The sequence below is a fragment of the Canis lupus genome, chromosome 30 (genome assembly GCF_003254725.2).
Source record: "Canis lupus dingo isolate Sandy chromosome 30, ASM325472v2, whole genome shotgun sequence".
Lineage (NCBI taxonomy): Eukaryota > Metazoa > Chordata > Mammalia > Carnivora > Canidae > Canis > Canis lupus.
Genome location: NC_064272.1, coordinates 31,155,226 through 31,177,817, shown reverse-complemented (window position 1 = coordinate 31,177,817; position 22,592 = coordinate 31,155,226). Strand labels below are relative to the sequence as shown.

The 22,592-nt window shown below is 53.7% G+C and overlaps 1 protein-coding gene across 1 annotated transcript in view; it reads right to left on the bottom strand.

The window, feature by feature from the left end:
* SMAD6 (SMAD family member 6) overlaps positions 1-5,173 on the bottom strand; it is a 75,165-nt gene extending 69,992 nt beyond the window's left edge. The window contains exon 1 of the mRNA XM_025472399.3: positions 4,354-5,173. Within this exon, the coding sequence (XP_025328184.1) occupies positions 4,354-5,173 (820 nt within the window). The remainder of the gene's footprint in view (positions 1-4,353) is intronic.
* Between the last annotated feature and the right edge of the window lie 17,419 nt (positions 5,174-22,592).

Here is a 22,592-nt window from a genome sequence, read left to right as displayed (position 1 = left end):
TTGGGGTCTATTAGGGTCTGTTAGGAATAATGCTGCTCCAAACAGTACTGGGTGACCTTTAACGGGCCCATCCACTTCACTGCCACACTCCCAGGCCCCACTGCTCTGGGAGAGAGGAGCCCCTAGGTCCCTCACTCAGCTGGGCAAGGCGGGTGCTCAAGTGGGAGACAGAAGGTCACAAGAGTGCAGGCTGCCTCCAGGCACTCTATCCACTCCCCTCTTAGAAGCTAGCTACCTTCGTGCTTGCAGAAGTTGTATTGATTTTTTAGTAATAACTCAGATGCTCTAAACTTGAAGGGGAAAGCTCCTAGAGCCTCGCGGGCCCCTCTGAAAGACATGGACGAGAGAGACAGACAGACAGACAGGCATCAGACACTCCAGCCTCAGGCATCAACTTCAAGAATCTCCTCCAACTTCCTTTAGAAGTGAAGAGCAGTCAGCCAGGGGCCGAGTGTACCAGAAGGTTAGTGCTCAGCTCGGCTCAGTCTAGACGCGCCTCTGGTGAGCCCCTGGGGGGTACTTAGCCTTTAGGGATCTAGACCCTAACGTTAAAGCCAGAAGAGTTCCCAGCCTCTCCCCGTGCCTGGGAATGTTTCGGTTTGGGACAATGCCTTCCACTCCCATCTCTGCAGCCCAGCATCTTCCCTTAGGAAAGGATCCACAGGCCTCCCCCGGGGCCTCTCAGTTGCCACCCTCCCAGGGGTGGCTGTAGGTGGGGAGGGGGCCTCCCAAGCGCCTGTCCCCTCTGTTCCCCAGAACCCGAAGGCTCAACCTCCAGCCCGGGATGGGAGCCTCAGAAAAGGAGCTCCTGGCGCTTTAAGGCCGGCTGAGCCTAATTGCCCAGATTCCCCCGGCAGCCAGATAAACAGCGCGGCCGGCTGGCGCCAGCAAGAGGCAAACTGCACATTATCACCCCTTCCTCACCTCCAAGGAGGAGCTCCGAGGAGCAGGGCGGGCGGGCCGAGGGGCCGCCAGAGGGGCGGGGCAGGGGCTTGGAAGCCCAACTTGAAATTGATCTCATTTCAAAGGGATAATGCCAGGCCAAATAAAAGGAAAACTTTTTAGCCCATTCTAATTCCTATAGTCCTGGCCTGGGAACCCTGTGTTTTCCTAGGCGGCCTCCTCCAGTCGTTTAGAAGTTCTCTCTCTCGCTCTGTCTCTTTCCCTGGCGCAATTTGGATAATAGTAATTTACTGAATATAATTACAGAAAAAAAAAAGTGGTGGAGCAAAGAGCAGGAGATTTATTCCAAAGTTAATGGATACTTTCAGGAGAAAGGAGCTGTATAAACACAGGTTAGAACTGTGATTAAAGTATTTCTCCACATTTCCGTCCACATAGGCACGGAGCTCAGCGAACTGGCTTCTCCCGGGACAGAAAGACACACCAAAGGGAAGGAGAGCTGGGGGTCTGACTCCCACGGAAGCGGAGGTGCAGGACAGAGCCTGACCTGGAGGGAGGACCCCTACTTTCTGAGACAAGTGTGGGAGAGAGGGCAGGGGAGGGGAGGCAGGCCTGCCTCACCTGGAATCTGCCCATCCAACCCCAGGGAGTCTGTGTACCCCTTCACTTTACACATGGGAAAAGAGGCCCAGAGAAGGGAACGGGCCCCAAAGTCCCAAAGCAAGCTGATGGATGGGAGCAGCAGGGGTCAGCACTGCCCAGAAAGGGGTCTCCTGCCACCTGAGCACCTGTGGGGGTCAGGTGGGCACCGGGGTGACTGGTGGGCGCCCCTCGGTTGGCCTGCTAGGTTGTCCAGTGTACTCTCCAGCCATGTGCCTGCTCTCCATGAGTGTGTCTGTCCGTCATCTGTCTGCCTGCCTGCCTGCCCGACTGCCCGCCCCACTGCCCCAGCCCTCTTCCCCCAGAGTCCTGGAAGGAGCAGTCTCCTTATCAGGATGCGCACGGCTGAGCTCCAGCTATGCACCCGCCCAGCTCTAGGAGCCAGGCTGGCGGCCAGGCAGCAGGGGTGGGGTGGGCAGCAAAGGGCTCCCCAGTGCTCAGTCCCAGCGGCCCAAGCCATCGGGCAGGGGATGAAGCAAGAGGGTCAACCTGGCGCCTACTGAAAACTCTTCCCAGACCATCAGTTCTCCCAACTGCCTCCAGGGTGGCCTGAATGGGGAGAGGGAGGAGAGGGCTGGCCAAGAGGCAGGAGGACAGACACAGCCCCTGCAACAGTGCCTCCTTTCGGGAGGAGGAAGGGAATTAAGTGCCGATGCTCCGTCTAGAATTAGATGTGGGGACTGTTCCTAGAGCCACCCACTAACCAGCAGGGAGACTGTGAGCAGAGGTTACTCATCCAAGGTCAGGCTTACTAGAGAGCCTAGGACCCGGGCCATGGGGAAGACCTGTGCCATCGCAGTTCGCCCCTCAACCTGTAGCCACCCAAGTGCCAAACTCAAACCACCACCTAAGTAGACTTCTAAGCCTGCAGGGGCGGGGTGCATCCCTTCATGCTCCCACACCTGAGCGTGCCTGGCACCTCGACTCGCAGCTGGCTCTCTCCTCCTCCTGCTCCTTGCCCACCTCCCCAACCCATCCTCCAAAGCTGTCTCCAGAGAGAGCTATGGAGCTCCTGGAGGGGATCCTGTTACCTACACATCCCACAGCACTCTGAGAGTTCAGACCCAATGACCTGGCCCTTCTTCCCCCATCTCTGCCCCATCTCCCCCCGGGGGGGGGGGGGGGATTATGTTTCTTAAGAGCATGGATCCTACTCATATTTCCACTCTCCCCGCTATAGCACCCAGCATGGTGCCTGGCACAGAGTAAGTGCTCAACAAATATTTGTGGAAAGACTGATCTGGTAAGAGAGAAAAGTACCTGCCAGCGCCTGCTAACAGTGCAGCGTGGGTGCCACCAATTCTCTCCCGCTCAACAAAAAGGACCAGGGACAGGCAACCAGAAACAGGATGGACCCCCGTCCCCAGAGTGAGGGAGGAGACAGGGTGAGAGATGGGTGAGAAAGAAGCCACTTCCAGGAGAAGCTGCCTGGAAGAGGAAAAAGGGGCAGAGAAAGCCTACCATGGACCACGGGTCAGGTTCTGCCAAAAGCTCTCAAATAAAAGGCCGGGAGTGACCATGTGGGAACCAGGGGAGCCAGATCAGTGCTGCTTCTCCCATAGCTGCCCCCCCACCCCAATCAGTGGAACCACGGAAACACCTTCCTTTCCCCTCCAGCCACTACCGCACATGTGAACAAGACATCCGACACAAATCCTGAGCCCGCCACCCCTTCCCTACTGGGAGTCCGGAGATCTGTGATCTGACCCTGTCCTCACCACGAGGCTGGATGCTGTCTCTCCAGAGAGGACAGAGCTACAGGAACTCAGAGCCCTTCCAATCCCAACAGCCTTTAATCTTCCAGCAGCCCTACCGCCGCCAAAGGACCCCCAATGCCACCTAAGGTGCATACACGCCTAGGATGCCACGGCCTGAAATGTGTGAGCCCTGCAGTACAGAGGTCAGAGCAGGGGAACTGCACGCTTCCAGGGGGGCCAGAAGCCTCCACCTGTCCTCATCTCTGCTCCAGAACTCCCGGCCCACTCAGGTAAGCAGGACTGGGGGTGGGGTGTGGTGCGGGAAATCCCAGGGAGAGAACAAAGAAGGGAGGCAGTTCTCAGAGGTAAATAAAATACCTGGCTTCCTCCCCTCCTCCACCTCGGGACAGTCCTCCAGGACCCTCAACTCCAGAAAGACTGGACACAGAACTGACAATGATGGGGAGGAGGGGGGGGGGGGGGAGTGGGGGGCTGACATTTGACACCCAAGGGATGCTGGGAGCAACCAGGGCAAGAAGGTGGTCTCCACTCGGAGAGAGCATTGCTCCAAACTATACAAAGGAACCAGTGTGGCAATTTATGGACACTTCTGACTCTAGCCATGAACTGTCTACGCCCAATTTCACAACTTGTATCTACCTGGATATAGGAAGGTACAGCATAGGTAGGAGCATAGGTGTACCAAATGCTACAGGCCTGGGCACAGGCTGGGGGTAAACCTGGCGGGCGTGGGGTGTGGGGTGGGGGGCGCGCGGTTGGATGACACTCGTGTGCGGCTTCTCCCGGGCCTGCCCTCCTCCTCCACGGCCTACAGGAGACCCCCGAGGCCGCGGAGGGACGCCAACGCGGACCCTGTTAGGTTTGCAGGAGCCTCGGGAAGGTGCCGGAGACGCGCTTCCCACGGTGGGCGCCGGGCCCCCGCGCTCCGGGAGCCCAGCCCGCGCGGGTGGAGGGCGGGGGTGGGGCAGAGGGGTGCAGCCGCAGCTCGGCCAGCCCCGCGGGGTCCCGCAGCGGAGGGCTCCCCGCGGCGAGGGGCGCGGAGGGGAGCCCCCCCGCGGGCGCGCGCGCTCACCTGGCCCGCAGAGCCGGCTGAAGTGGTAGGGGTTGCAGCACACGGTGGGGCCGTCGGCGGCGGCGGCGAAGCTGTGGCAGCCGCACAGGGGCTTCAGCTCCACGGCGTGCTGCAGGTCGGGCCAGCGGAAGAGGCGGCCGAGCAGCAGCTGCGGCGGCGCGGGCTGGCCGCCCAGGCGGAGGTCGGCGCGCGGCACCAGCACGCAGCCGCCCGGCACGCCGCCGCGGGACTCCACCGCCTCCAGCAGCGTGTCCAGCGAGCGCTCCTTGAGCCGCTTCAGCAGCGAGTACGTGACCGTCTTGAGCTCCTGCTCGAGCAGCAGCAGCCGCGAGCGGGCTTCGCGGCTCCGCCCGCCGCCCGCCGCCTCCGGGGCCGCCCCGGGCGGGGGCTCGGCGGCGTCCCGCGGCGCGCCCGCGGCGTCCCGCTCCGAGAAGAGGCAGCAGGTCACCGTCTCGCAGTCGCTCTCGGGCAGCCAGCCCGGGCCTCCCGGCTCCGCCACGTCCCGCGGGGAGCCCCCGGCGCCGGCCCCCGGCTCGGACAGGGGCCTCGGGGGCCCCCCTGCGCGCCGGCGCCTCCCCGCGCCCTGGGCGCCTCGCTGTCCCGCCGCGTCCCGGGGCCGCCGCGGGGCTACCGGGCGGACCTCGCAGCGGCCGCCGCCCGCGCCTTCTCGTGCCCGCGGGGCCGGCTCAGCGCGGCTGCCCGAGCTCCCATCCTCGCCGCCGCCGCCGCCGCCGCCGCCGCCGCCGCCTTCCTCCCGGTCGGGGACCACACGACTTCGCCAAAGTCGCCGCACCAGCCCCGAGCGTTTGGACCTGAACATACGATATCCTTTGGCGCCGGGGGTGGGGGGCAGGCGGTCTCCGGTTACCGGTGGTCCGTTCGGTCAGCGAGGCGCCGGCTGCGCGGGCCGCAGCCCCACATGAAGCTCCGCCGCCGGGCGCCGTGCAGGTCGCGCACAGCCTGTCGTCGAAGGGGCGCCGCAGGGCTGCAACATGAGGGAGCTCGCCGGGCCGGGACGGCGGGGGACGCGCGCGCGCCGAGCCGCAGTCCGCGCTGGGCCCGCGGCTACATGGACCCCGGCGGCCCGGCTGCTCAGCAACTCCAGCCCCGGCGCTGGAGGGGGGACTGCAGGCGGCGCCGCGCCCCGGAAAGACCCCGCATGGGCCGGCGAGCCTTCAGAAGTTGCGCGGCTGGTCCATGAGCACAAAGCGCCCGCGCCGAACCCCCCCGAGGCGTCGGGGCAGCCCTGCCTTGGAAACCCAAGCGCTTAACTACATGGGCTCTTCCTGCAGGAGCCGAAAGGCAGGCTTGCTGATACCCTCCGCTTCCTTCTTACTCCCTGCAAAAAGGAAGGGGGGGGGGGAGAAAAAAGGAAAAGAAAAGAAAAAGAAAGAAAAAAGAAACCCCAAACAAAAACCAAAATCCTGGAATTGCATGCACGGAAAGCCAACTCCGTCTCAGGTCCCAGGCGCTAGATGCACTTGGAGCAAGTTTCTCCTGAACGCGGGTTGTCAACACATGAGTGGAGACTGTAAAAATCCCAAAGAGCTGTTGGGGATCCTTAATTAAAAATGCAATCCACCGAGGCAGAGGTCGCAGCCCGCCCCACGCTGCGCTCGGACGCCCGGGGCGCCGCGGCTGCAGAGGTCGGCCCCCTCCCCCCTCCGCAAAAAGTGCCTCCCGGTGGCCCCGCGGTCCCTGCGAGGTCTGGCGAGGCAGCGCCCGGCGGCTCTTTCTCTCGGCTCGGCTCTCTCGCTCGCTCCCCCGCTCGGCTCTCTCTCTTTTTTGTTCTCCTCAAACGCACACTGAGGGCCCCCGGAGGAGCGCCGCGGAGTCATTGGCTGCCTCCCATCATATGCCAGTCTAGACACTTTGGCGGCTCCGCGGCGCTGATTGTTGCGCAAACAAGGTTTCAAGTTTCTTAACTCTTAAAGGAGAACACGTCCCATTGCAGGGCCCGAGGCTCCGAGGGGCCGGCTCCCGGGGCGGGCCGAGCCCGGGCTCCCGCCCCACGCTCGCCCCGGCACCCCCGCCCCGAGCCTGACAGCGCCCACGGCCCGCTGTGGGGCCCGCGTTGCGCCGCGGGCACGGATACGAGCGAGCACCCGCACACGCCCGCGCGCGCGCACACACACACACACACACACGCGCGCGCGCGCGCGAGTTACACAAACCACGGGCAAGCGGCGCGAGGGCTCCGTGGACCCACTGAGGCTTGGATGCAAACGCGGCGCTTCGCCTCTCCCTGGCGTGTGCGCAAACTTGCAAACACGCATTGCGCTTTAGAGTTGGTGCAAACCCCCCATCCCCGGGAAGGCTAATTTAAAAAAAAAAAAAAAAAAAAAAGGGTGTGCGTGAGTGCCTTCCCGGCTGGAGTCCCTGGGGAGAAGGGGGGGAGGCTGATTTGTTGGGGTAGCGGGATCCTCCGGGATGGCACGAGGTCTCCGCACCCCCCTGCGCAGTCGGGGGTCGCTGCGCCGGGCCACGGGGGCGACGCGGGGCGCTGGGCGCACGGGGGCACCGGGCTTGCCCGGGGTAGGGAGTTGCAGGGGGTGGGGTAAGAGGCGGGGAATGTCTCCTCTCCGGCTCCTCGCGGTCGCCCCGGCCCTCCCTCGGAGCTAGGCGGACCGCCAGCCGTCCCGGGCCCCCTCGAGGCCGGGCGCTTCCTCCTCCCCTTTCCCCAAATTGATTCTCTGCACCCCCGAGCGGGATGTGGATAGGGGTCGTGCTTCCCCCGCCCCCGCCCCCGCCCCCGCCCCGCGACATCTCCCCCCAGGGAAATACGAGTGAGTTGGGGGCAGGGCAGGGTCCCGCCCCACCCGGCCCTGGGGGGGCTGGGGGGCGCGGCGGCGGCAGCGGCCGCCCGGCGCGGGAAGGGTTAAGGCCGCTCCTGCCCCTGGAGCCGGCGCGGCGGGGTACCTCCTCGGGCGCGCTCGCTCGTCCGAGGGTGGCAAAAGTTCAAGCTTGTAAAGTCGGGATTGGTCCCGCGCGGAGGGAAAAAAGGCCTGGTCCCCCCCTCCCCCCCCGGGCGCGGCGCCGATTGGTCCGGCCGCGGGGCGGGCACCGCCCTCTCCCCCGAAGCGCGGCGGCCCCGCCCCCGGCGCGGCGCCCCGCCCCTTTCCGGGCAGCAGCCCGGCCCCGCACTGAATGAAAGAAATTCCGCTACTCTCATTGGCCCGGGGCTGGGCGCCGGGCCCCGGCGGGGGCCGCTGGGGCGCGGGCGCGCGGGTCGCCCCCGGGTGCCCACGTGTGGGGCTGGCCCTTGCACTGTGCGGCCCTGCGAGGACCCCGCGGGGCGCGAAGTCCGCGTGAGCGCGGGGGGAAGGGCGGTGTGTGCAGGAAGGACTCAGAACCATTTGCTAAGTTTTTACCTGCAGCCAGGTGCTGTGCGCGCTGCGTGGTGCTCATGAAAGGAAGACCGGGCCCAGAAGCTTCCTCACCCCCATCCCCTAACCGCTCTGGCCAAATCAAAAGAGCTGTCAGCTTCTTGTTTGAAAAAATGACGATGCCTGCCCTGCGTTCTTCACTGGACCGTGAAGATCCCAGGAGATAGTACATGTTAAGCGCGCAAATCGCAAGTCAATGGCAAGATGGATTTTCGCAAGAGACTCCAACACTTGCGTAATCAGCACCCAGGAGCCCCTCTCCTGTTTCCTTTCGGGTCATTTCTCAACCCCCGGGGTGGGTGCGGGGCGGGGGGGGGGGCGGGGAGGAAATACTAAGAGACACTCAAGGCAATGCAAAGTATTTTCTTTTACCAGGGTAGTTGCTGGTTTGGCTGGGGATTGCAGCAACCGTAGTTCCCGCCTACTGACTGCTTACTGTGGGCAAGGCAATGTTTCAGGCCTTGTAAGGATTCAGTCATTGGATTCCCACAACAATCCTGATGGGTTCTATTATCATTTTCATTTTACAGATGAGGAAACTGAGGCACGGGAACTCGCCATTTAAATTGCCACTGACGTGAAGATAGTGTTGAGAGTGCTAAAATGCTGAAACCAGACCCGGCATAAACCAGTATGAATGCTCACCCCCAACAGCTAGAAAGTGGCGTGTGGGTCTGTGTTGCCAAAGCACGACCTTCCAGGGCAGTCACTTTCAAAATGTGGTCCATTGGACTTGCTGAATCAAAGTATTGTGGGGTGAGGCCCCAAATGCAACTTGACACTTTGGGGGTAGGTATGGTTGTTGCCACGATTTTACAGATAAGGACACAGAGGCATAGAGGCTTCAATTTGCACAAGATTTTAGTTTGCTGCAGAGGCAGAATTTGAACCCAGCCAGCTGGGGGCAGGGGATATGGTGCAGGTATGTGGGAAGCAAAAGTAACAGGGGCAGCAGGCTGGCGATGGGTTACCTTCTTAGGAAAGGCTACCTTCTTCTCTGAGCGAGAACTCAAATTTTGGCTTCTGCTCTTGCTCATGCAGAGCTGTGACGTTAGGGGTGGGGTGCCATGAGGTACCTGCTGGATGCCATGTAAGGAGCCCTGAAACCAGAGTCTGGTAGGCCTGAGTTCAGTACTGACCTTTCTAAACCTCCCTCGGCTCTCTGAGCCTCTGAGTTCTCATCTGTAAAATGGGACTGGGAATCACGCTTGGGGCCATTATCAAAATTAAATGACATGAGAAAGACGCCTCATTATAGGAAGATGCCTCTTAGCAGAGTAGTATCCGGAAGGGAAAGGCAGTGACCATCAGTTCCACTGTCCTTGGATTTCCAGGGCCCATCCCGCAGAGCACCGGCGTGCACAGTGACCACTAGAGGGTGTGTGAGGGAGGGCCCAGCAGGACAGAGCTGTGAGCTGCAGCCTAAGGGCACCCTCCTAGACTGCCCTGGGGAAAACAAGCTCCAGTTCCATGGGGGTATAGGAGAGGAGGCAAGGGGGACCCCAGCTGCTGCTCCTCAGCTCTCTGCAGCCACCTCTCTCACAAAGTAACTCACAGAGAATAAGTCCTAACCTCTCAGCTTCAAATCTGCTCCCTTCCCATGATCCTGGTATTTTCCCAAAGCACCCGGTGCTTTCTCTCTATAGTCCTTCTCACAATTCATAACCACCTAATTCCGTGTCCATTCTCTGCCTCTGGAACATGAGCCCCACGTGGGGAGAGATAGTGAAGCTATTAGGCCCCAGCCACCTGCAGCAGTGCTGAGGGACTGAGTCAGAAACAGGCCATATGAGAACACCCTGTGCCATCAAAGAAGGTAATTCACACAAGACAGCACCTGCCCGATTCCTTCTCACCAGTCCCTAGCTCAACACCTGCCCTGTAGTAGGCAGTCGGTAAGAATTCGTGGGGTGGGTTGAATTCAAATCTCTCGCTTCGCCAAGCTTCGTGCTCATCATCATACTGTGTCAAACATCCATATGAACTATCTTGTCAAATCCACCCCAAAAAAATGATACAGTGAAGAAGTAATCATTCTTACTAGACCTGTTTTTTTAGAGAAGGAAACAGAGAGCATAAGTAATTTGTCTCTGGTCACACAGTCCATTATGTGGCAGACTGGGGACTTGAACCTGGGGCTGCTTAAGCTGAATCTTCAGCCTCTTAGTACCTGGTCCTGGAAAAGAATATGTGGTCCTTTGCCCTTGGAAAGTTTCCATATTAGCTTGGAAGGCACAAGGCATGAAACAGCAGAAATCACACAAGGCAGCACTTGCTTCTTGGTGGCGGGAAGAGGCAAGCTCTAGGGGCGACTGCTTATGAACAGAAGCATCGCAGAGAGAGTCTGGGCAACCTCCTGCTATAGTCAGATGGATTCGCAAGGTGAATGATGCGTCCTCTCCCACTTTGCCTGGGAGAGTGACGGATAGACCAAGCCCCCACTTATTAACTTTCATAATGAGAGAACAACTGTAGGCCTGACTGGCTAAGTAGTATTTTCTGCTCCTTTGGAAGGTAAATCTACTTGGCCAACATGGCCCCTAATGGGGCAGTCAGGGCACCTGTAGATGGTAGACAACCTTTCTGAGGCTTTGGTGATTGCTATGGACCCTCTTTGAAAAATGCACATGTACAAGAGTGGAACTTTGTGTTTATTCGTTCAACACATCCTTCCCATGGGGTGCCAGGCCATGTTATGAGCGCGGGATCCTGCTGTAAACAAAATACAAAAAATTCCTAAGCTCATAGAGTCTAGTGGGAGGACAGACCATAAGCAAAATAACCAGGTATATGGTATATTGGGAGGTAAATGTGCCAACATTAAAAATAAAGCAGAGAAGAGGAGAGAGGAATACCAAGAGAGGGTAGGTGTGGTTCAGAGAACGTGGTCAGGAAACACTTCCCTGGGAAGGTGACATTTGAACAAAGTCTTGATGGTGGCTGGGGAACCCCTATGTCACTACTTATGAGAAAGAATGTTCTAGGTACAGAGAACACCAAGTACAAGGTTCTGGAGGTGGGAATGTGCCTGGCGTGCTCCAGGACCCTCAAAGAGGTGATACTATGTGAGAAATACTGGGGGGACAGGTTGAAGGGTCACACAGGCCATCGTCAGGTCTTTGGCTAGTCCTGGTGAGCAAGTGGAGCACCCCTGGAGGTTCTGAGAAGGGGGTGGGGGGGGGCATGGGCGGCCTTATTTTAGATGGCTCCCTCTAGTGGCCGTGTTGAGACTAGACTGCAGGGGACAGAGCTGGGTACAGGGACCAGTGGGTAATTGTTGCAGTGGTCCGGAGGAGACCACCCTGGCTTGAGGACCGGTGGTTGGGTCCTGAACAGATCTGAAGATAGAACCAGAGGATCCCTGAGTGGCTCAGCGGTTTGAAGATAGAACCACCATGATTTGCTGTTATATATCTGAGTGTGTGAGGACATCTCAACGGTGAACACATCTGTTGACACTTTACTTAATGTTAAAAATCAATTCGCTCTTACTTGGCCTTCTCATAAGCAATAACATCCACAGAGTCACAAATGTGCTAGTTATATTTATCATTTTAAAATAAGTACATAAGGGGCACGTGGTGCCTCAGTGGTTGAGCATCTGCCTTTGGCTCAGGTTGTGATCCGGGGTCCTGGGATCAAGTCCCACATCAGGCTCCCCACAGGGCACCTGCTTCTCACTTCTCCCTCTGGTTATGTCTCTGCTTCTCTCTGTGTGTCTCTCATGAATAAATAAATTTAAAAATAAAGACATAAAATATGTTTGTGCATCACTTAAAATTAGCCCAGGGACTACCTGGATACCTGCAATGCTGGGAACACTGATTTAACCAATCGCCAATCTCACCCATTTTCAGGATCTTTTGCTTGTTTATTTGCTTGCTTTTTTACTACTTTTTTTTTCTTTTTTTACTACTTTCTTGCAGAAAAAAAATGATTTTTTTTTCCTGGTCCTGTCTACAATTATGGGACCCATTACCAGAGACCCAATGCATTAAATGCTGGTTTATCTCTGGCCACTCCAGGCAACCTCTGCTTGGGCAGTAGAGAAGTGGTTCTTCACCATTACTTTGTTCAACCCAATAGACCTGGATTCAAATCCTGTTTAGCCACCTCTTAGCTGTGTGGCCTTGGGCAACTTCTTTTAACTCCTTTGGTAACCCCTACAACCAGGTGGGTGCCATCTTCATTCCCAGGTTATAGATTCCAGATGGAAAGCCTGAGACAAAACCTGGAATAAAAATATTGGGAAACAGTTCAGAAGATTAAAATTCTTCGCACTATGTCTGGCACCTAACAAATGCTGAGTAAATGATAGTAGCTGAAATGAGCACGGAGTCGATCTCTACCAGGGTGAGCCTGGGTGCGCAGGGTTGTTAAAACTAGCCTCTGGGAGACTCAGTTTCCTCATCTATAAAGTGGACCTACTTGGCCCGAGGTGGGAACGAGATGAATTAAGTTCTGCGGCACAGTAGGACTCAGCAGCCCACCATGAGAAGTGACCGGGAGAAGGAAGGTCGGCTGTGTAAGGGAACCAAGAGAACCCCCTATGGATCACACCCTCCACTCTCCAAGCAGCCTTTCACAAGTACAGAGCAGAAAGTGGCAGGGATAAGGGATGGCTGGGGAGATTACCCAGTACCCGGGAAGGAGGGTTACTCACTCAAGGTCACAGGGCCAGTTGCAGGGAAGCCAGGAATCCAGCCAAGGTTCTGATTCCTTGAGCTCCTTGCTCCTTCTCCCAGTGCTTACGGCCGTCTCAGCCCAAGTGCCCAGAGGATGTGGTGCAGGAAGTAGGAAGGCAGGCTCCGAGGTCAGATTGCTTGGGTTCGAATTCTGTTTCTGCCCCTGACACAGGGCCTTGTCACTTTACCTATGCTCGCTGAATTTCAGCTCCTCCTCTGTAATGATTGTACCTGTCTCACAGGGGCTGTTGTACTCACTGAGATTATTATGCAAAGCATTTAAAGTTTTTGTTTGTTTTTGTTTTTATTTTTTTTTTTATTTATAATAGTCACAGAGAGAGAGAGAGAGAGAGGCAGAGACACAGGCAGAGGGAGAAGCAGGCTCCATGCACCGGGAGCCCGACATGGGATTCAATCCCGGGTCTCCAGGATCGCGCCCTGGGCCAAAGGCAGGCACCAAACCACTGCGCCACCCAGGGATCCCCTATGCAAAGCATTTAGAGCTGCTACTCTCATTTGGCTCCACATGGATGATGCAGGAGAGGGCAGCGCTCTGCACATTACCAGCTTTCAGAAATACAGAATGAATGAATGGATGGACGGATGGAGGCATGAATGAGTGAAGTGCAGCAACTCTCACACGATTGTTAAGAGGGCTGGAGGCAGTTGTGCAGAGGTCGGGGTGAGGACTGTGGATTTCCTGTGGGGCAGCAGGCTAACCCCCACCCAGTAGCTAACCCACACATCCTTCTCAAGGTGGGTGGCGGTGGTGGCCTCTTGAAGTCAAAGAGTTCATTTGACTCAACGACGATGGAGAAAGGGCCTCTGGTTGGCTCAGTCAGTTAAGCATCCAGCTCTTGATCTCAGCTCAGGTCTCCATCTCAGGTTTGTGAATTCAAGTCCCATGTTGGGCTTCAAGCTGGGTGTGGAGCCTACTTTAAAAAATATATATGTTGGGGATCCCTGGGTGGCTCAACAGTTTAGCGCCTGCCTTTGGCCCGGGGCGCGATCCTGGAGACCCGGGATCGAATCCCACATCGGGCTCCCGGTGCATGGAGCCTGCTTCTCCCTCTGCCTGTGTCTCTGCCTCTCTCTCTCTCTCTCTCTCTCTCTCTGTGACTATCATAAATAAATAAAAATTTTAAAAAATATATGTTGGAGAAATTTATTTTTATATTGTAATATAGTCCATGTTTAATATTAAAGCTAACCCAGGATATATCAAGGAATAGAATGCAGGGGTCCCATGAGCTTTTGACAGAGAAGGGAGACTTCCGATGAACGGCATCAGACCGTTGCCCCAGGCTTAACCCTGGGCCTCCTGGATGTGGCTCACCCCCTCAGCCTTCAGGGGAATATAGGGACCCTCACTGGAGAGACAACACCCACAGACAACAATGTGGCTCATTTTACTTCAACAGGTTTCTACTGGGCATTTGCTAGAGGCCAAAGGTATTTTGTGAACATACATACAGTTATGTAATGCCCCTCGGGGACTGGGAACTTATTCAAAGAAATGTCTGCGTTCAGCAATTCCTCTACACCACCATGGCCAGGGAGAGCCTTCTAGCATTCCTCTCTGATCCTGAGGCTCCCAGATTGAAAACCCTTTAATGGATCCTCATGACCAGAGCATTCAAAAGGACCTTCTAGACCCTGCCGGCTGCAGGTCCCATCTCACATCCCCCTCCCACCACAGGGACCCTGACCATGAGAGGGACTGCTCCTCGAACCGCCCCAAAGTTCCCCTGTGTCCTGCTCTCTGACATCCAATCTTCACACATGCTGATCCTTCTGCCTGGAATGACCTTCCTTCTCTGAACAAACGTTCTCTCTCTCTCTCTCTCTCTCTTTCTCTCTCCCCAGTGAGAGGGCCAAGGCTATCTTCCTTGCACAGTCCTAGCGTTTTTACATCCCTCCTTCCTGGGCCAAGAGTGATTTGTCCACACCTGAAAGCCCCTTGAGAGCTCAGCCTGAGTGCTCCTCATCTCTCGACCCCTCATCTAGCACCCAGGAGGTGCTAGAAACTGGGAAGTGGGGATTTCATTTTTGATAGATACAACGGTCCCAACTTGTCTCCCTAGAGCCATGCCCACACCTGCTGACATTACTGCTCCACTTTCTACAGATACCATACAGATGTGCTTGCACGGGAGTGAAATGATGTATACGCACAGTTACATATGCATAACTTACAGTGGGGGATTATGCTCTATAAGGTCACTTTATAAGAAAGAGATTGAACAACCCTAACTTTATCTGTAGAGGATCTAGTTAAGTAATAATGGAAATCACCCAGTTGTGGAAAAGAGGCCATTTTCAGTATGAAAAAATCAAGATAGCAAATGATGCACAACAATGTGGGCAAGGGGCACCTGGGTGGCTCAGTGAGAGTCTGCCTTAGGCTCAGGTCTTGAGATCAAGTCCTGCCAGGGAGCCTGCTTCTCCCTCTGCCTATATCTCTGCCTCTCTCTCTGTCTCTCATGAATAAATAAAGTCTTAAAAAAAAAAAAACAATGCAGGCAGTATGCTACAATTTGCGTTTTTTTTTTTTTTTAAGTCTCATGTGCATACACATAAACTATCTTGGGAAAGAGGCAGGATAAGCGGGTCAAGGCAGTTGTCTGTGGGGTTGGAGAGTTTGGCTGGGGGTGGAAGCCAGGTGAGATGGGGATTATTTTTCAACCCATAACTGTTTGGTTATTTTGTTTGCTTCCTTGCTTGTTTTAACTCATTCTATTAAATAGGTATTGCTTACACATGGTGCAAAATCTAAACAAGGCCAAGGTTCAGTCCAAAAGACATGTCCCTCTTTCTCCTGCTTCTAGCCCTCTTGGTTTGCCCTCTTTGGTACCTTCTGAATCTCTGCAACATGGGCAGAATTAGCCACTCAAAAATAATTAAATCCAGTATTTAAAAAAAAAAACAATCAACTGAATTGGGGCACCTGGGTGGCCCAGTCAGTTAAGTGTCCGACTTTTTTTTTTTTTTAAGATTTTATTTATTTATTTATTCATGAGAGACATAGAGAGAGAGAGAGAGAGAGGCAGAGACATAGACAGGGAGAAGCAGGCTCCATGCAGGGAGCCCGATGTGGGACTCGATCCTGGGACTTGGGGATCAAGCCCTGAGCCAAAGGCAGATGCTCAAATGCTGAGCCACCCAGGTGTCCCAGGTGCCCAACTCTTGATTTCAGCTCAAGGTCGTGATCTCAGGGTTGTGGGATCGTGCTCTGCATCAGGCTCACACTCAGCGCAGAGTCTGCCTGAGTTCTCTCTCTCCTTTACCCTCTGCTCCTACACACCCCCACCCTCATACATGTGCTCTCTTTCTCTCTAATGAATAAATCTTTTTAAAAACCTGAATTATGAATATTAGTAAACATTGGCTGAAGAAAAGAATAAATCAACAAAAAATGGTTGGCTGTAGAATTCAACATATGAAACCACTCTGTCACCAAAGAGGGCATGACCTAGTTAGTGACAGACAACATGACAAAGCCAAGAAGAGATAAAAGTAAGACTTGACCACCATTGGAGAGCGCATCCTGTCTTGTCTTGCCCTTGCCTTTCTATGTAATATCTACTCTTCCCAGGCCGACCGAGACACACCTGATGGCACACAGCAGGTGTGTGATAAACATCTCTGGCCTCAATGCCCACTGGCACCAGCCATGCTCGGTCGGGGAAGGGGCTGAGGGGCACAGTGGCCAACGCCTGCCTTCCAGAGCCCAGGACTGTGTGCAGAGCTGCATTCCAACTTCCGTAGGCCCTGGACACTTCCACCTTCATTAGTCATTTCTTCCTTTAAAAAAAAAAAAAATGAAGAAGTATATTTTACAAGTGTATTGGTATAAAGACAAATGTAATCCAGGCTAGATTCGTTGTTATATATTTATTATGCATCATTTTTTTTCTTCTGAATTCAGACAAAACTCAAAATTAAGAGGTCACCTGGGTGGCTCAGTTGGTTGAGTGGCTGCCTTCGGCTCAGGCCGTGATCCTGGGGTTCTGGGATCGATCCCCGTGTTGGGCTCCCTTTCAGTGGGGAGTCTGTCCCTCTCCCTCTGCCCTTCCTCACCCCTGCTTATTCTCTCTTAAACAAATAAAATATTCTTTAAAAAAGAAATAAAAATTAAAACATCCAAACGTCCCTTAAAATTATTGTGGCCCCTAGGTCCTGTATCTGCTGTGCCTAAAGGATAAAGATGGCCCTGGGCCTGTGCCCTAGGCATAGCTGGTGGTCAGTAAGCAGGCACTGCTTCCAGGACAGTCAGGCCAGGCAAAGCCACAGCTCCAGCCTCACCACCAGGGCTCTGAAAGCAATCACTAAGGTTTCCTGAGTTCAGCGTCCTTCCTGCGAACATGCAGCACAGCCATGAGGATTAGGTGCTTGATAATCACCTGATATTACTGGTTGATTTGTCCCCGGGATGGAGGAAGACCCCTGAAGGTGGCCTCAAGGACACGGACCACAGTCAGATAAAGACAGCTTAAAATTCTGAGTCAGATCTCTCTGCTCAGGGGTCTTCAGCACCGACTATGCATTAGGATCATCTGGGAGCTTGAAAAAAATACTAAAGCCACTAAAGCCTGGTCCCCCACCCTCTGACCAATTAAATCAAAATATCTGATGGGAGTCCAGGGCTAGTTTTCAGTTTTCAGCTTCCCCGGGTAACTCTAACAGGGGGCGAGGCTGAGCATCCCACCTGTGGGATGGGAGCTGGGGGACACTCTATCTTGTCTAGTAGATGACTTTTCAGCCTGTCAACATCTAAGACCACGAACCCTTAGTGGCTGCCAGAGGCAGTGGGGCAAACATCACTTTTCTTAAAAAGTGCAGCTTTTTGTGCAGCTTTAGATCGTAGCCAGCCTGGATTCACCCTTGGGTGCCACTCCCGGCCCAGAATCTTGCTGGACAGACACACTGACATAAAAGGTCCAGAGGATGCCTCCCACCTAAGACCCAGGGACCTTCCCAGAAAGCACTGAGTGGGCTTCTCCAAGGGTTGGCGGGGGCCCTTCCACCTGGAGATCCCGTGCAGTTAACCTGTCGTCCTGGGCCACTGAATCAGCATCTCTGGGTCAGGTCAGAAGCTGCATTTGTTACATGCTTCTGATGGGATTCCCATGCACAGGAACATTTCTGAGTTAGCTCTACATCTTGGTTTGCGAGGGGGGTTACACGATGTGCACATGTGTAAAAAATCATGAAAGTCGGCACGTAAGGGGCACCTGACAAATATAAACACTGGGGCACCTGGATGGCTCAGTCGGTTAAGTGTATGACTCTTGGTTTTTGACTCAGGTTGCGATCTCAGGGGTCGTGAGATTGAGCCCTGTATCAGGGTCCCCACTCAGTGGCACATTGGCTTGAGGTTCTCTCCCTCTCTCTATGCCCCTCCCCTCGCTTGCTCTCTCTCTCTTTCTCTCTCAAATAAATAAAATCTTTTAAAAATCAATCAATCAAGAAAAAGAGAACCAGCCTACCATGTGTCTGGAGCTTTGGAAGGAGAATCAGGCGAAGCTGCCGGGAGGAGGAGCTCTTTGAGCTAGGCCTAGACACGGAGAGGAGTGGGGAACAGGGCAGAGGGAGTTGGGAGGCCCATGGGGAAGGGACTTGTGGCCATAGCAGTGAGGGTGGCAGGTAGGAACAGAGACAGGGGGTTGGTTCTGGAGCCTTGTGAGGCAGCAGCCTCACCCCCACCCACAGGTCTTTGGAGGCCCACAGGCTGCTGTGGTCAGCATAGGTAGCCCATGTAAACTCCCAACTTGCCTCCAAGTGCACCCAGGTCATTCTCCCCAACAAGACGGCATTGTTTGGGGTTCCAATGCAGGGCAAGAAAAACAGAGAGCCCAATTGTCCCTGTCATAATGGGTATATAATTTATAATAATGTCAGCTATTAAAGGATTTTTAGTAATTAACTGACAGTGGTGTGCTATTTCACTGCATTTTTGCCTGCCATAATGATCTTGAACTTTGCAAGACGGTTTTGAACTTGCTCAAAATAAGCCCCGAATACAAAGAAGGGCAACATCATTCCAAATAAAGGGTGAGAGGGGTTGGACAAAATGGGGCTGTTCTCCTCTCAGAGAGAGAGGGGTGAGCTGTGCAGAACCAGGGAGATCTGAGGCCCACTGTCTTCCCAGGGAGCTGTACAACCGGTAAAATGCCTGCCAGGCCAGAGTGGTGAGCAAAAGCAAGTCAGCTGTTTCTTTTCTTTTTTTTTTTTTTTTAAGATTTTATTTATTTATTCATGAGAGACACACACAGAGAGAGAGGCAGAGACACAGGCAGAGGGAGAAGCAGGCTCCATGCAGGAAGCCTGACATGGGACTCGATCCCAGGTCTCCAGGATCATGCTCTGGGCCGAAGGCGGCGCTAAACCACTGAGCCACAGGGCTGTCCAAGTCAGCTGTTTCTTAATAGTGTTAAGTTGATTTTTTTCAATACACCTTGTTTGCATGATACATAGCTAGGAATATTTTTCTCTTCCCCAAAGAAATATGCTTCCACTCTCATTTTGCTTGAAACATGTGTCTCTGTTGGTATATCTTTTGCTCTTTTGATTTCTAATAGAGACATGGGAATATTTCTTTTTCTTATTAATTCCACTAAGAAAGATAAAGCCAGCACAAGCCCAGTGATAAATAGCAACTGACATTGAGTGGGGTAGGAAGCATTAGGGGGCGGTGGGGTCTGTGGCAAATTGGGAGAGCCCAGTGTAAGCAAAGGATTTGTTCTTCTGGTCCAGGCAATCAGGACTGTAAACCCCTGGCAGAGACTCGTAGGTGCCTATGGCAACCTCAGCTCTTTCTCTTTAATAGTAGAATGAGGATTTATTTTCAGCTGGGCAAATTTTATCCCAAGACTACCTTGGCCTGAGCATAGTCACGTGACTACCTCCATCCTCCCTTGCACTTGGTATAGCCAGATGACTATTTCTGGCAGATAACGTGTGAGTAGAAGCTTTGTGCAGAGATTCTGGAAAGGCAGTAGAAAGAGAGCCAACTCAGCCTAGAGTATGAACATGTGGGCTAGAAGCCATCATGGACCATGAAGCAATCTTTGCAAGTGGGAGTGACACACTGTAGACAACAGAGCAGAGAGGAAAAGGAGCCTGAGCCCCTAATATTAAATCCACAGCCCCGGTTCTGGGTTGCCTATTTATCTCCAGGCTTCTTGCATGTAAGAAATATCTATCTTACTTTAGCTTCTGTTATTTTGAGTTTTCCTGTTACAATCCACCCAACTTAATCCTAATTAATATACCTGGGCACCCTATTACCAAAGAGTCCAATTTTCCAAATTTAGCCAGGATTATACAGATTCATCTATGACATTATCTTAATATCATATAGGTTAGAAAACTTATAAAAATATTTAAAATGCGAACAGGCCAAACAAGCCATATCTGAGCTGCATTCAGCCCAAGGGCCCTCTGACCTATATACCACTGATGGTAGGGGTCAGGATTGCTGACACACTGCCCGTCCTCTTTTCTGGGAACAGAGGATTGGGTTTCTCCATCAGTTTGACTCAAGTGTGGCCATGTGATTTGCTTTGGCCAATAAAATATGAGCAGATGTGAAGTGAACCACTTCTGGGAAGGTGACTTAAGAGCCAGTGTGGGATCTACCACATTTTGTGGGCCTTGCTGCTATCATTATAGAAGCATGTCCACATAGAGCTTCCTTCAGCTAAATCTTTGAGTGATTTTGAATAACTCACTGTGTAGTACATAAACAAGAAATAAACATGGTTGTTATAAAACCCCTGGGATTGGAGGGGGTTGGTTGTTACCACTGGCATTACCTAGCCTCTCCTGACTCATCTGCATCCTAGGTATTGATCCTTGGAATTTGACAAAGCCCTCCATTAGTCTGTCTCCCTGTGGGTGAAATCCCTGTCTTTCTAACCCTCTCATTCTTATTTTTCCCGTTTATTCTTTCATTCATTCAGACATCAAACACGTGGAGGGGGGCCCTTTTGTGTGGCAGGTCAAGTCACTGCTATCTGGGAGCTCACATCCTTCCTTTGATTGGGTTCTCTCACCGATATCTCTTTGGACCCTTCCCAACCTCTCTCACATCCAACCCAGCAGTCGAAAGGAATAGGTAGAGGGGTGGTAGTCTTTGCAGGACAGCTTCTCAGGTCTAGGATTCATGTAAGGGTTGTTCGTTGTTCTCTTCTTCTATCTAATTCAACCCTTACCACCTCCAGTGAGAAAACCGAGGCTCCGGTTAACTAATTTGCTCAAAGTCACACAGTTAGAAAGCAGTAGATGTAGACTTGAAGCTGGTTATGACAATCTGCAAGGCTATTGCACCTGCCTCCACGGATATGTGTCTGCTGCAGTCAGTGCTGGAACAGAAATCATCTGTAGCAACGGGGCAGCACTGCAGAGCAGAGCCCATTGCCTCCTTCTGACTCTTTTCCTCACAGATTGAAAAAGTATTTGCAATTCTGCATTGAATCTGCTGCAGTCAGCAGTGGGAAAGAGGAAGGCTTGGCCTGCAAGCTCTGAGAAGCAAGAGGGTTTGCACATGGGCTTAGAGATAATGCGGGAACAGCTCTGTCCTTTAGGACACCTTGAGCTGCAAGTAATGGGAAATCCAACTCAAAGTGGTTCTGATAATAAAAACTTTTATTATTTCATGAAAAAAAAAAAGAAAGAACCTCAGAGATAGAACCTCTGATAGGTTCTCAGAGCAGTTCCACTAAGTCATCAAGGACCCAGTTCTTTCCCTCTCTTTCCTTTTCCATCCTCAATGGATTAGTTTTGACTTGGGATGGCTCCCCCACCATGACAGGATAGCTGCTGCAGTTCTAGGCATCACAGCAGACATAAAGAAGAACAGCTCTCCTTCCTTCTCCTTTCTAAAAGTCAAGAACCCTCTCCCAAGAATATCCTAGCAGATATCCCCTCAAATCTCCTTTGGCAGAACAGGGCCACCGATTGACTTAAGCTGCAGAAGTTTCATCTGGTAGGTGGTTAGGTATCTTCCATTCACCTGCTCCCCCCACCCCCCGCATCTTGGGAGGCTGGTGTGCAGGGGCTGCATCAACGCACAACTTTGCTGTTGGCCTCAGGTTGGACTCAACTAGTGGGGGACACCAGGAAGTTCTCCCAGGCAGGACAAAGGAGTGGTCGGAGTGCTTCTTCCCATGTCCTCCCTGCCGGGTTGCCACGTATCATCTGCATCTTCTACCGGAGGCCCGGCTCCTATAAGGCAGCCCTTTCTGTACACACTCTCTCCTGGTTCTGGTTGCTGCTCCAGTCCTGGAGGACTCCTCCATCCTAGGGGGTGATAACAGCTGCCCCCCATCGCTAGCCCAGGCTCATTCACCACTCCTGGGCAATGCCCAGATCCTTCACACGCCCTTGTCATTAGGCCTCTATCCACCTCTCTCAGTTATCCGTCTGAAGGTGCCATTCTCTATGCTGCCCGAGACCTGATGGTACACTGTGCAGGGGCTAAAGCTCCCTTTACAGTCTTGAATCATTATCTCCCAAGCCTCTTCAGCACTGAACCCTCAAATCCATCCTGGCTGGCATCTCCCTGTCCCTCATGCTGACTTCCCCATCTTTGTCAACAGCACCATGAACCATTCAGGCTCCCAGAAACAAAACCTGGACTGGCACTCTCCCGTTGCCCTATCCCCAACCCAATCCAGAACAGACTTCACTGATCCTACCTCTACTGGTCTCTCCCATTCCTCACCTTTTCCCAATTTCAGGCCTCCATCACCATTCATCTGCCTTGTGACAGCAGCCTCCTAGGTGAGCCCCCTACCCCTGATGCAGGCCCCTGCCATAAGAAATGTCCCCAACTACAGCTCTGATCACAATCTTATTCTCCCACTAAAACCTGCCCCTATTGCCTGCTGGTAAGATTCCAAATGCCTTAACCTGGCAACAAAACCCTGCATTTTAAGCCCTTACACAGCTTCCCAGCCCCATTTCCTGCTACACATGTGACCCCTGGCTACACAGATTATATCAGTCAGTTACTGCTGGGTACAAAGTTATCCCAAGGCTTTGTGGCTTAAAACAACAACGTATATTCTTGCTACCAAGTCCAAGGTCAGCTAGAACTTTTGCTACCCTGGGCCAGGCACAGCTGATCCTGGCTTGGCCCACCCACATGTCTGCAAGCAGCCAA